This window comes from Lepidochelys kempii, chromosome 1, assembly GCF_965140285.1.
Source record: "Lepidochelys kempii isolate rLepKem1 chromosome 1, rLepKem1.hap1, whole genome shotgun sequence".
In the NCBI taxonomy this organism is placed as follows: domain Eukaryota; kingdom Metazoa; phylum Chordata; order Testudines; family Cheloniidae; genus Lepidochelys; species Lepidochelys kempii.
The window spans coordinates 329,216,900-329,230,945 of NC_136380.1; the positions used below are offsets into that span (position 1 = coordinate 329,216,900).

Genomic DNA, 14,046 nt, shown 5'->3' on the forward strand with positions numbered 1-14,046 from the left:
GGACTTGATCCTTTTTGCAGAGTTATACCTCTTAAAAAGAGGGCTAATTTGTAGCTCAGAATAAAGAGTTGGGAAAGGCCATTTATGCTCCTGTCAGGTGGCTGGCAATAATACAGATTTCATTAACATAACTAGCCTAAAACAATGTTGGTAACATAGGTGATTATCCAGCCTGGGGTTTGTAGTGGCCACCACTGTTACTAAATGACTGTTTCAAGCTACTGTCTTCTGCTTGGTCAGATTTTCTCACTTAGAGGCATTTCCTGTCCCTAAAAATAACGCAGATCTCAACCATTGCAGATAGTTATTGTTCAGAAAAAAGCTTACACAGACTAGGGTGTACAGTTATATCAGTTTATTTTGTTCATCAAGCTGCAGGAAGACATGACAATCTATAAAACATTCTAAATTCTCTGATTTTAGCGATATCTTTTGACTACCAGCACTAAATAAGCTCAGAGGGACTTTGAATATATTGTGTTATATGTGTGGTGAATTGTTCCTTACAGTTGTTTTTGGGTGCACTCAGTGCATTGCTACATTTAAGGAATTTTTAAAGAAATGTAGAGGGGACTGGATAATTCAGGTTTATTGTTGATAATTTTTAGCTTGTGTCCCAGTTAGCATCCAACCGTTTGACCTATGAAGTCTGCAGTCCCAGTTAAGTTCCTATAGGACACCTGTCCACTATATTACAATAACAAAAACAACACTAGTAACAAAAACTGTCACAATTTCACTTTGTTTACCATCTTGGCAGTAAAGCCAAAGATAGGTTTAAAAAATGAATCAACTCCTCACCCATAGAGTTGGTCCCTCTAAAACAAAATAATTGAGACACATTGACAGGTTATTTTGGGGAAGCTGGATAGCTGTACTTAACCTGCTCTGTCAATAAAGGTATTTTTTTCTCGTCATGAGCATCTAATTCTCCTTTTTCAAAAAATCAATTAGTTACACTAATTAAGCAGTCTTCATTATTAGATGTAAACTTGCCCTTTTATCTCATAATGGTACACTCAGTTCAGCAAAGGAAGAAAACTGGTATCTGCAGTCTGTAGATGAGCTTGAACAAATGAAATGAAAACCTCTTTCTCATCTACTTCTGTGAAATGCTGTTGGAACATCGTATGCACTACTTTTTTGCAGTTTTTCCAGAAGTCTGCTAGTTTGGATCTGTTCTAAAAAATACTTATCAAAAGCATAAGTTTACAAGTTATTTTTCTGCTAGTCCTGCAAACTCTTCCTGGGATCTGAATGTCACTCTGGATCTATCGTTCTTTGCACATCTACACAGTTCATAAAGGTTTTGCGGGCCAAGTTAGGTCCTTACTGACATATATGCAAGCCTGTTGTCTTCAATGGACTTACACAGGTGTAAACAATTAGAATTTAATATGTTCAGTTAATGATGTACAAGACAGAATCTCTCTCGCTCTGTTCCTTTTGTGGGTCCAACAAAAGTAAAAAGATGAGGTCTGCACATCTGAGTTCTTTTCCTATAGCCCCTCTTTTCAGCCTTCTCCCTGGGCTTAAACCAGTGGTTTTCAACCTGTAGTCCACAGAAACCTGGGGTTCTGCAGACTGCACATCCATGCAAAAAATGTTAGGGGTTTTCAAATGAAAAAAGGTTGAAAACCACTGGCTTAAACAAATTTGTTAGTGAATGCTTACTTTTTACTTAATATAATTTCAGATTACGAGTTTTACTTTATACAAAAAACACTGGAGTCCATGGTTTGTTTGTAATAAAATTGGAGATCTTTATTTCCATATCAACCCCAATGCAAAATCTGTTTCATCCACTTGTGCTGTCCTTGCTCAAACTTACTTCACTTTGGCTAAATGCAGCATCTGTTGTCTTTGCAGTGAAAGTCTTTGATCAGGAAAATAAATCATGCAGAAAATGATCATACATTTATACAAAATTCTTCAATGTGTGTTTGATTTAAATTTTTTTCCTTAGGAAACTCGTAGGGTATATCAGTTTCATTACGTGAACTGGCCTGACCATGATGTTCCATCGTCTTTTGATTCTATTCTGGACATGATCAGCTTTATGAGAGAATACCAGGAGCATGAAGATGTGCCTATTTGTATACACTGCAGGTACCAAATATATTTCTTAATATTTTTTAAAGTTGTATGTTTGGTACAAGACTTACATGTGTTAATTTTGAAAAGTTCCTCTTCTAGCTCATTGGCAAAAAGAACCTCTTTCTTCTTCAAGTGCTTGCTCACGTTGATTCCATTTTAGGTGCGTGTGCGTACCCATTTGCACGACGGTCGGAGATTTTTGCCTTGGCATTATCCGTAGGGTCAGCTACAGCACCATCTTCAGTGCTGTGCCCATGTGTCAGTATATTAGGTGCCACTGGCCCTACGCCTTCTTGGTTCCTTCTTAGTGCCCGTGGTGGTTTGTCAGAGCGCCTTTCCCTTGCCTTGCAAGGGCTAGCGATTCTTCTACTTCAGGCTTTGAGCCTTAAAGCCATTTCGTAAGTCAACACAGTTGTTTGTTGCGGTGGCGGATAGGATGAAAGGTTTTCCAGTGTCAGTGCAGAGGATTTCATCCTAGATCACAGCCTGCATCCATTACTACGATGACTGGCAAAGGTGGCTCCACCAGCGACTGTGACTGCGCATCGGCAGCCTTCCTGGCCCAGGTGCCAATTCAGGATATCTGTAGGGACACGACCTGGTTGTCTGTCCACGTGTTTACGTCTCATTATGCATTCACTGAGCAAACCCGAGACAGTGCTGGCTTTGGCAAAGCAGTGTTGCAAGACTCATGACCGTGAACTCTGAGCCCGCCACCAGGGATATGGCTTGTGAGTCACCTAGAATGGAATAGACATGAGTAAGCACTCGAAGAAAAAACAGTTACCTACCTTTCATAACTGTTCTTCAAGATGTGTTGCTCATGTTCATTCCATTACCCATCCTCCTGCACCTCTGTTGGAGTTGCCAGCAAAAAGGAACTGAGAGGGCATTGGGCTAGCGGTGCCTAATATACCGACGCATAGGCGCAGCACTCAAAAGGACGCTATAGCCTACCCTACAGATTCCACTAAAGCAAAAATCTCCGGCTGCGCATATGGGCGCGCACACCTAGAATGGAATGGACATGAGCAACACATCTTGAACAATAGTTACAGAAGGTAGGTAACTGTTTTTTCTACTCAGCGTTATGGATTATATATACTTTAACAAGTGACCCAAAGGCTAACTGTACACTCAGTAGTTTTAAAATGTAACCCCTGGCTGCCCTCTCCTCTTCAAGTGAAGGACTGAGGACAAAGCAGTGGAAGCTGTTTCTAAGGACATTTCAGAACTAGAATGGGTGGAGTATTAGAATACGTCTTATGGACAAGATGCCTAATGGGTCTTTCATCTCTAAATTCTATAAATATGGGAAATTAATCTGCTGCTGGTTTTCATTGCCGGTATGCTTAACAAATACACAACTTCTGTGGCTATATTAAGGAAGATGAAAATTCTAAAAAATAACAGGCCTGTATGCATTTGTTAACTTATATACATCCATATGCAAATCAAGTGCAGTCATTGGATTTCTGGCAAGCTACCAGTGCAGACATCAAAAGTCTCTCAAAAGCGCGCACCTTTGCAATTGTTTAATGAAATACATGTTAAAACTACATTTCCAGTTTAGACTAAAACACAGAACTTGTTATAGACTGAATTTTGCTTCATGATAGCATTGCAAAAACAAAAATACAGCCAAAGAGAGAAATATATAGCAGTATAGTAATGAAAATGATAAAAATATTAGTTGAGTACTAAAACCATGTTAAGAATGTGCCTATATATTTTCATAACACGCTATAGATTAGAAACAACAAACACTGCAATGCCGTTAATTCTCAAATTATTAATTTTCTTAGCCACTGTGCTGATATATAAAATAAACACCCCGTGCAAATGTCAAATCTATTTGTGTATTAAATAAGATTTACTGTTCTTAAATTCCAGAAGGTTTCTTTCCTTGTTGATGAGCCTACTGTATTCTCCATTTAGAACATCTATTAATTCTAGTATTTCTAGGGTGCTCTGACGAATGACTTCTGAATCTATAGCAGGATTAAGCATAATATAAAATTGAGGCTTATGCAGTTGTCACTTTTTTTCCTTAAAAGAATAAATGCCAAAGTAGCAATGACTATACTTAAAAAAAGCAAAGGTAAAATCACCTTTCCAAACATCTGAACTTCCCAAGAGGGTGTGGAAATTTCCCTTCCCCTAACAAAAAACAAAACAAAACTGAAACCCTTTATCATAGACCAGAGCAGTACTTGGCTGCTGTTGCAGAACCTGCAGGAGGACTCGAGCATCTATTTTGTTGACCCACAAAATTTAAACTATTCTTGCAACATCTAAAGGGTATGTGTTTAAATACCTACCAAGTTATGATTATATTAAACCTATATGATTTGGATTTCCCTTTAATACTCTTCATTTTAATGAAAATGCTACTAAAAGCCGCAGTAACAAGCTCTAGTATTTTTTTTACTTTAAAACTTCTGTCAGTGGTCATTACACTATAATACATTTTTGTATGCTTTTTGTTTTCTCTCTCAAATACGAATTCCAATCACTTTTTCATAGGTTGGAAGAGAATTGACCCTGAGTATGGATATGACCTTTGATTAGTCAACACTAATGACTTCACTATAAATGTAAATATTTCTGCAAGTAACGGTTTGATCACAACCAAAGGCATGTTTAGTGTTAATGAGTGATTATACATCAAAAATTATATAGGAAGGGTTAAGTCTAAAACCAGAAAGTATCCCTAAAAGGTTTACAAAGTGTGGTTCTACTATGAAAAGATGACTATGGAAAGAACATACCCTTTTACTCAAAAGATGTGCTGTCCTTGTGTATTCAGTCATATCAGCTGACATTAGTTGACAGAGTTTTTAACTGGTTTTTAGTCCTGTTTAGTGCTAAGAAAAAGTTAAATGGATTCTACTTCTTGAGCATCAACAGAATTATTAACTAAGTTTCAACCAGTTGCACCTATATACACTTATACAAGACAATGGAAATGCACAGGCATTGAGGGATAGGTTATTCTGTAGAAACTTAATTATTAGTTATGAAGCATGGGAAGGAAGGAATCAAAGATTGCGTTTTAAGCTGATAGTGTAAAATAAATCTCTTTATTTATAAACTGGACACATTTGCTGCAGAAATCATTTGAGACAGAATAAATGTGGACGTTTGATTCCATTTTTCATCACTTTGCAAAGGAGAAAGATTTTGACACTTTAAAGATTGTTAGTTATATAAATTGAGAAGTAACCCATTTTGTGTTTTACCAGGTTATCAAGAAAATGAAAACTTTACATTTTACACTTTTCTATTGTCTCTTCCTCTATGTAGCCATTCTATAATGCTTGAACTGTTAGACCAGTTACTATTCTCTGTAGTATATAGAATAGGCAAAAATGCTTCAACACACTTTATTAAAGCATTTCTTCATATCTGAAATGCTGATGCCTGTTGGCTATGAAAACATGAAACTACATGTACTTTACATTAACTACATTAAGAGCTGGCTGACAAAAGGTATTTGAGGACTGACATATTTTTAAGTAGGTAGTGATATTTTACCTTGATTCTGTAAATATGAAAATAGTAACTCTATAAAACTTACACAAGGTAACTTAAATCATTGTTAAAAGAACTGTCGAGTAACTGTTGTTTATGTCCCTAGTGCAGGGTGTGGAAGAACAGGAGCCATCTGTGCCATAGATTATACATGGAATTTGCTAAAAGCTGGGGTAAGGAAGATTTATAGGAATAAAATTTACTGTAGAATTAGATCATATTTTATACCAGTGATTAAAATTAAGCTTCCAACCTGCTGAGGAGTAACAAAATCAGAAATATCAAATGTTCAAATTTTTGAAGTACAGTAACTCCTCACTTAGTCGTCCCGGTTAACGTTTTGTTATGTTGCTGATGAATTAGGGAACGTGCTCGTTTACCGTTGCGCAATGCTCCCTTATAATGTTGTTTGGCAGCCACCTGCCTTGTCCACTGGCTGCAGAAAGAGCAGCCCATTGGAGCTAGCTGGTGGGGGCTTGAAACCAGGGTGGACTGGCAGCAGCCCCTCCCCCCATCAGCTTCCCTCAGTTCCCTGTGTGGCAACTGCCCAGTAGGCTATCAATTGACAAGCAGTTCAGCTGTCCCTCCCCACACTGTCCTGTGCTGCTCCTGCCCTCTGCCTTGGAACTGCTCCTGGGAGCCGCCTGCTTGCTATGCGGGGGATGGTGGGAGGAACTAATGTCCGGGTGTCCCCCTCAAACCCCGCTCCTTTACCCCATCTCCACAGAGCAGGGCAGGGACACAACTGGGCTCAGGATGGAGGGAGCTTTCTTAACTTGCTGATCTACTTAAAAAGGCAGTATACTTAGAGTGGGGTCAGCGTACTTAAAGGGGCAATGCGTGTCTCTCTCTCACACATGGTGTGTCTCTCTGTCTCTCTCTGCCATGCTTCTCCCCTTCCTCCATTCGTGCTGCCTTGTTGAGTGTGAGGCTACATTAATGACAATGTGTTAACCCTTGAGGGCTCAGCCAGTGCTAGTTCATTATTTAGCATAAATATCCCATCCTCTTCCACTTTCTGACTCTGCCACCTCAGCCAAGCTTCACAATCATCATTTCATTGTACAGTATTAAATTGTTGGTTTAAAACTTATACATACACATACATATACACAGTATATCTATCTAGTCTTTTGTCTGGCAAAAAAAAATTTCCCTGGAACCTAAAGCCCACCCCCTTTTTACATGAATTCTTATGGGGAAATTGGATTAGTTTAGTATCGTTTTGCTTAAAGTACCATTTTTCTTGAACATAACTACAACGTTAAGCGAGGAGTTACTGTATATTAAACATTGGCTTTAGGTTACTTATGGAAGCACTTTCCTATATCAACAAAACAACCAAAACCTACCCAGTCTCAGAATGGAAGCATCTCAAGGTAAAATGTCAAACTGTAAATTTAAATAGTACATAGTTCTGAGTATATTGACCTGAATGCTTATCTGAAGTGCTGATTTTCAAATTATTTCCAAAGATCAAATTTTCAAAATCTATAAATATACTGCAAAGTATGTTTACTCCTTGTTTCTTCTGCAATGATTTTTTATAGCTTCTTAAACTCTCTGCATTTGAAATTTCAAGTTGTCTGCGTTTATATTTCACTTTGTGGTTTTTAGGTTCATTTTGAAGCAAAGAGACATGCTGATGGGTCGCCATAATGTCAGTGTGTCAGACATTATTGCTTCTGCCAAGTCTGTCACACTTTTAGAATTGATCTTAAAAATGTTTGTGTGATCTGCACTACCAGTGAAACAGTTATAAATACCAGTTCTGAAAGAACTGTTGCTCTAAATGACTTTGATAAGATTAACTTACATGGAGGGAATGGGTCAGCTTTCTATAAAAGCAGTAAGGCATGCTGTAGTGGTAACTTTAAAAATTGGTCTGCCACATTTTAAATCACTATGCTGACAATATACCGTATTGACTTTTATAGAAAATAACATAACTTTGCCTTATATTTCAGAAAATACCAGAAGAGTTCAATGTATTTAATTTAATACAAGAAATGAGGACACAAAGGCATTCTGCAGTGCAGACCAAGGTATACTTTTCTGTAGTGTAGACTTGGACTTTGTGGTATGTACTTTTTAAAGCATCTTGTACATTAATCATTTTTAACATGCATACAATAGGAGCAGTATGAACTTGTCCATCGAGCCATAGCACAACTGTTTGAAAAGCAACTACAGAAATATGAGAGTCGCACAGACTGGAAGATTTCTGATGGAGTGGTATGTTTTTCTTTGACGTATGGGCTTTCAATTAAAGTTATAGCTTTTACTTGCAGTTTTAAGTTTTACTGTGCTTTCAGTCCTTGATCTTGTTTGTCTTAAATATTTTTGTGGTCCAGTAAGGAGGGAAAGTCAGGATGGGCGGGCCTGGAGAGCGCGCTCACCTCAGGTAGCAGCAGCTTTTGTGTCCTGCGGGGCTGGGCCGTGATGAGAGGGCCAAATCTGAATGGTGCTGCAACCCGACACACCAGATTTTTTTTTTTTTTTTTAAATTTTCTTTAACACCAGGTTCTTCCCAGTACCAGTCAGGTCTTCACACCTCCCTGATAACCTTGTCATGCCCCACAGGGGGTGCACCCCACATTTTGAAAACCTCTGCTCTGATTGAAATATGCCTGAAAATATTTGGCTCACTTGGAGTTCATAGTTCCCTGATTCCCATCTCAGAAAATTGCCCACTTGGGAATTGACCTAGACACTTGGAATGACAGAAACTCCCCATCTCAGGAAAGGATTCAGAAACTGGTAACACTTGCTCTCTTCCTGAGTTGGCAAGTCTTCCCCAACTGGTTGTGTGTGTCATTTCTAAGCATGCCAATGTTATGCCAAGACCTGGTAGCGTGGATGAAGTTTTCATTCCTGAAACTTTAAGTAGCAACTCTTACAGTTCATACTGTCAACAAGGGAGGACTTGGAAAAGGGAGGACTTGAGCCGCTCATCAGTCAAATTCTCCTCTGGTGAATGAACAGGAACACCATGTTCAGAATTTATATACACACCCTATACATACATAAGCATGGATGTCAGCCTTATAGGCTGGGGAGCCCACACTTCCAGAGTTGGCCAGCCAGAAAGAGGATTGCACAACAATATTTTGGAGCTCAGGGCAGTCTTCCTGGCCTTACTTAGCTTGTTGCATGTGTACTTTCACAACTATGCATAAGGTCAAGTAAAACAACTGTAGTATGAAGCACCAGAGGGTCGTTGAGTTAAGCCTTGTTGAGGGGAGTGCATCAAATCCTGCATATGTTCTGAGACGGATTAGCGCACAGACTAATTAAGAATTTAAATCTATACTGGAGAGTGGACTACTGCACAGTGATGGGGTACACATCATACCAGACCCTAGATGACTTCTCATGCAACTGGAAAAAACTGAGGCTTATGTGTTTCCACCTCTTCAGTAATTCTCAAATGAGTAGAAGATGTAGAAAGCAAAGGTTGTATTTGATCCTTATTACTCCAGAGGGCTTGGTTCTCAGATGTCAACATGAAATTATCTCAAAGTTTGGACCTGTTGCACAACAGCATCTCGGCCATGTTCAGGCTTAGGGATCTGGCTTTTTAAGGTTGGGCCTTCTTGAAAGTCTCTCCAACATTTTCCTTCCTGGAAAAAGGACTTGTCATTCTGTTAACTTACTGTTTATATACCTATACATTATAAAACTTAGTAGCACTTACTGATCAGGGAGGGAGGGATTGTGTGTGTGTGTTAGGTGCTGTACAAATTAATCAAAAGTTATGGTTCCTGACTTTAGAGCTTAGTCTAATTGGATAAGATCCAATAAACAGAAGGAGGGAATAGTGAGGGATGAGGATAGTAACGGTAGGAACATATGGTTACATAAGCGATGTACAATCCAGTTCTGAATCATATAAAGTTGTTAATCATAAAAAAAAAATTACACATCTGCAGTCCCATCTGTCTCTAGGTCAGTGTTTTCTTGCTGGTGCAGAACCAAACAGGTCTCAAAGCATACTGCAGTTTGAGTTTCTTCAGGAGGGTTTTGAGAAGGGTCTTCTAATATAATGCCCTTTGTGTACAGGCATTTGTTCTTAGTGTGTTCAACGACATAGCCAGTATGGGCTCAGCCTATGTTGATAAGTTTCTTTAAGGCAGTCTTCTGCCTCATCCAGTTAAATCAACTAGTCTCTCCCTATAGCCTGTACTTGGTCTATAAACCCTCTGTGACTTACTTGAGTCACTAAAATTAATTTCTTCTTTACATGTTTTTTTAAATTTCTTTTCCCATGGCTGTTAGTTAGCAGTTCTAATCTGACTCCCTATTCATTTTCCACAAGGATATAATAGTTGTCTTGGTTTTCTCCCAAAGTTGGTCACTTTTTTTACCTTAACAAGGAGATCTCCCTCTGTAACCTCTGCCCTAACATGGGGCAGATTGAGATCCTGCACTATTCCCTTGATGTAGGGTGAACAGATGTCCTGTTTTTAAAGGGACAGTCCCTTATTTTAGCCCTCCCGCAGGTGTCCTGACTTTTTCTTTAAAATGGGCAAATTGTCCTGTATTTTTTGTCTCCCCTGGATCCTGCCCCCAGGAAGTGTGGGGCTGCTCTATTTCCTAGGCACCTTTCCCTGCTGAGCCACCTCTCTGGCCAGGTTTGCTAAAGCCCCTGCAGTCAGGTTCCCTCGGCCCCAATGGGCAATGCAGCCTTAGAGTTTAACCCCTTCCTGCCCATGCTGTAGCTGGGAGGTGGCTTGGTTATGTAGGTGGCTAGCAGCGGCCAGGAAGGGGCAAGCTGTTTCTAGCCACATGGGGGGCGGGGGAGATGAGTTCTGCAAAGGTGGGGCCAGGTCATCCCTTCCCCCACCCCCTGGAGCCGGAAGCAGCTCACTTCGCTTCCCTTCTCTCCCGCGCAGTGCTAAAAGGCTCCTGCTGGCCATATTCTGGTGTGAACCCTGGCATAAATCTGGGGCGGGGGGAGGAATGTGACCCTGCATGCCCACCACATGTTGCCTCAGGAAGAGATGGTACCAGGAGAGGCAGGTCAGTCCTGGGTGCCCAGCCAGGCATGAAGGGTGGAGAGTGCTGGGAGGGAGGGTCAAGTAGGTCGGTCACACCCCCCCCCGTGTGAGAGAGGTGTATGAGAGTGTGTGTGTGTAGGGGGGTAAGGGTGTGTGTGTCATCCCTCCCCATGTGGACCCGAAAGCCTTAAAGATAAGGTAAATAAAAAAAAATCAACTACATAGTATTTTTTTAATGGGGTTCAGTCAACTTGATGTTAGTTTGAATGTTTGTACTGCACAGTTCGAGTTACTGCCATTGAACTCGTTTGAATAAGAGTAATTTTACCAGGTGTCCCGTATTAGCATAGGGAAATATGGTCACCCTAAGCCTCCTGTACAAGAATGGAGGAAATGCAACTCTTTGTATTGTTAAAGGATCCTTTTCAGGAACAGAGCTGCTAGGTATGTAATTTCCCATACAATCCATTTCCACATGAAGGTGGTTTCTCTTGTCCAGTCAAACTTCATGCTCACTCCATTAGAGTAGTTGCTATTTCTTGGGCTGAGGGAGAAGTCTAATTGAATTAGCCAGAGCAGCCACCTGATGTCAAGAAGTGCTGTGTAGTTCTAACTTCCTTGGCTGATGAAATATTTGGCTAGAGGGTGCTTCAAGCAGGACTGCTGACTCTGCCTTTTCAAACCCCCTGCCCCCCGCAATTAGTTGCCCATTGGGTTAGATCTATTCTCTCCATCCCTTCATGTAAATCTTCCCCACCTTCTTTTCCAGTCTTCCACTTGTCATATCTACCTGATCATAGCTGGCCCCTCTTGGGACAATCGTGGATCTGCACTGTTTGTGGGAACAAACTTGAAAAATAAATTTCTTATCTTATACTTATTTTCCAGCACAGTACATCCATCCACTCAGGTAACACCTGTTATAGTGTAGGAAGGAGGGGTAGGATAAGATGACCATCAATCTTTCATTTTTAGAATACATTACTTGGGGATCCAGTGCCCTAGCGAGGATGGGGTTGGGGTGTGTGTTATGGGTGTTTACTGCTTGAGTGACATTCTTAAGGAGAAACAAACCTGGTCTGCTCTGGCCATGTCTCAGGAAAACTGGCAGGTAATAAAAATTTGTTAGTTTGGGTACATTTTTGAATTTTTACGAGTTTGTCTTGTAATGTTGGCTTTGAGCTGTTTTGGTTTGGGTTCATTGTTCTTAATTATACCTGAATTGTGTCTCTTAATATAAAAGTACCTACAGTGTAGCATAGGTGCTTCTGGTGTGTCATTATATTCCTGTGCAGATTTGAAATGCTTCCGATGAAACTGGGAAGATACCTAGCAGTGTCATGGAAACAATGTTCTCAGCATCTGATGAAATTCTCCTTTCACCTCTTGTTGTCCTAGCAGCTGGAGTATAGAAATGTAGGGCAGCCATAAAGCTTTATTGCCTTCTCATACACAAGGGTCACTGTAGTATTTGCATGGTGTGTGAATGTGCATAGAAGCAGGAGACATGTAAGCAAAGGGGTGCGTGAATGTTCTGATGTTTAGTCAATTGGGCTAAATTCTTTGATTCATTACATTGGGATTGTGTGATAATGAGTTACTGTCTGAGGATCATACTGACATCTAGCAATAAGGAATTTGTATCTGTGGATAATTCTGAATCTATCAGTTCAGCCAGGGAAATGAATAGTCATCCTAGAGAGATATTTTAAATACTAATATATCATTTTCTGAGATTTTAGGGAAATGTAGGGAAGAGAACCAGATAAACGTATAGAAGAAAAGCTCTAATTGTATTACAAAAACTTTTGTGCCAGCCAAGTATCACTTTCTTTCACCTGCTAAGGATATGACATTCCATTAATTTTGAATACCAGTACTTAAAGGATCTGGTTAAACTGAAGACTCCTAAATTTATTTATATTATAGTTGCATCTGTAACACATTTGAGGTGCTGCATACATAAGCAGGGTCTAAGTCTTCCTAATTAAGAGCTGTTGAATAGAAATTACATTAATCTGAATGAAATTGTACCTACTTTTAACATCTAAGATTACTATTACTAAGAGGAAAACTCCCTCCTCCCCCTCCCCCAATAGTTCATTTTTTCACTAGACAAGACTGTGCAGCGTCAGTTTTACTGTTTTATTGGGCAGCTGCACTTCCTATCGCATGCCCTGCTCTACAGTAGCATATGTGCATGCCCTTCCCCAGGCTGTGGAAAAGTGTTCACCAGTAACATCAGCAGTAAAAATTAAACTGGAAATGGCAGCAGGGAGGTGTGAGCACAGAAAAAAGGGATGAGGGGGTAGATGTGAACATGATTGGTGTTCCTTTGGACCTACCACCGCCACTGTGCTGGAAAGACTCTTCATTAGTCCTGCCATGAGTGCAGGGGACTGGACTAGATCAGTGGTTTTCAAACTGCAGTACTGGGTTGTGGAATGTAAGGTACTGGGTCGCGGCGGCTCTGGTCAGCACTGCTGACCAGGCTGTTAAAAGTCCTATCAGCAGTGCTGCCCAGCTAAGGAGGCTAGTCCCTACCTGTTCTGACACTGCGCTGTACCTCGGAAGCGGCCAGCAGCAGATCCGGCTCCTAGGCAGGAGGGCCACAGGGCTCTGCACCCTGCCCCCACCCCGAGCACCGGCTTCGCACTCCCATTGGCCGGTTCTTGACCCATAGGAGTTGAGGGTGGGGGGCGGTGCCTCCAGGCAAGAGCTGCGCAGAGCCACTTGCGTGTCTCTGCCTAGGAGCCAGACCTGCTGCTGGCCGCTTCCGGGATGCAGCACTGTCCATCGTGCCAGGACAGGCAGGAAGCCTACCTTAGCACCCCTGCTGCACCGCTGACCGGGAGATGCACGAGGTAAGCCCATACCCCAATCCCCAGCCCTGAGCTCCCCAAACCCGGAGCCCCTTCCTGCACCAGAAACTCCTAATCCCTGGCCCCCTCCCACACCCTGAACCCCCTCATTCCCAGCCCTGAGCCCCTCCCACACCCCAAAATCTCATCCCCAGCTCTGTTGGGTCATGGGCATCAACAGTTTTCTTCAGCTGGGTAGCAGAAAAAAGTTTGAAAACCGCTGACTAGATAATCTCTTTCCAGTCCTATGATTTTATGATAAACAGCAGGTGAATACATTTTTAAATATATGCATGTGCTTTTTAATAGATGTTCAGTTAGAAACTTGACTTATTTTAAATTTAGTCAATTTTTAAAAATCCGAGTATCCCTTTAATTTAAAAGAAAGAAAAAAGAAAAAAAGTAATGTGTATTAAAAATGTTTAAAGGTATGACTCAATGTGACCCGCTGTCCCTAGGGCAGCTCTCACTGGAAATGCAAAGGGCAGGGCAGGGTGCAAAAGGGAGAGCAGACACTCCCAAAACTGGTGGTTAACACTGAAGTTAAACTCTTC

The 14,046-nt window shown here is 40.9% G+C and overlaps 1 protein-coding gene across 6 annotated transcripts in view; it reads left to right on the forward strand.

Moving 5' to 3' along the window:
- PTPN12 (protein tyrosine phosphatase non-receptor type 12) overlaps positions 1-14,046 on the forward strand; it is a 150,578-nt gene that overhangs the window by 85,979 nt on the left and 50,553 nt on the right. For all 6 annotated transcript variants that reach the window (XR_012156837.2, XM_073328578.2, XM_073328580.2 and 3 more), the window contains exons 8-11: positions 1,967-2,109; positions 5,738-5,804; positions 7,599-7,676; positions 7,768-7,866. Coding sequence is in view for 5 of the 6 variants with exons in the window: in XM_073328578.2 (XP_073184679.1) it covers positions 1,967-2,109; positions 5,738-5,804; positions 7,599-7,676; positions 7,768-7,866 (387 nt within the window). In the remaining variant the exon portion in view is untranslated. The remainder of the gene's footprint in view (positions 1-1,966; positions 2,110-5,737; positions 5,805-7,598; positions 7,677-7,767; positions 7,867-14,046) is intronic.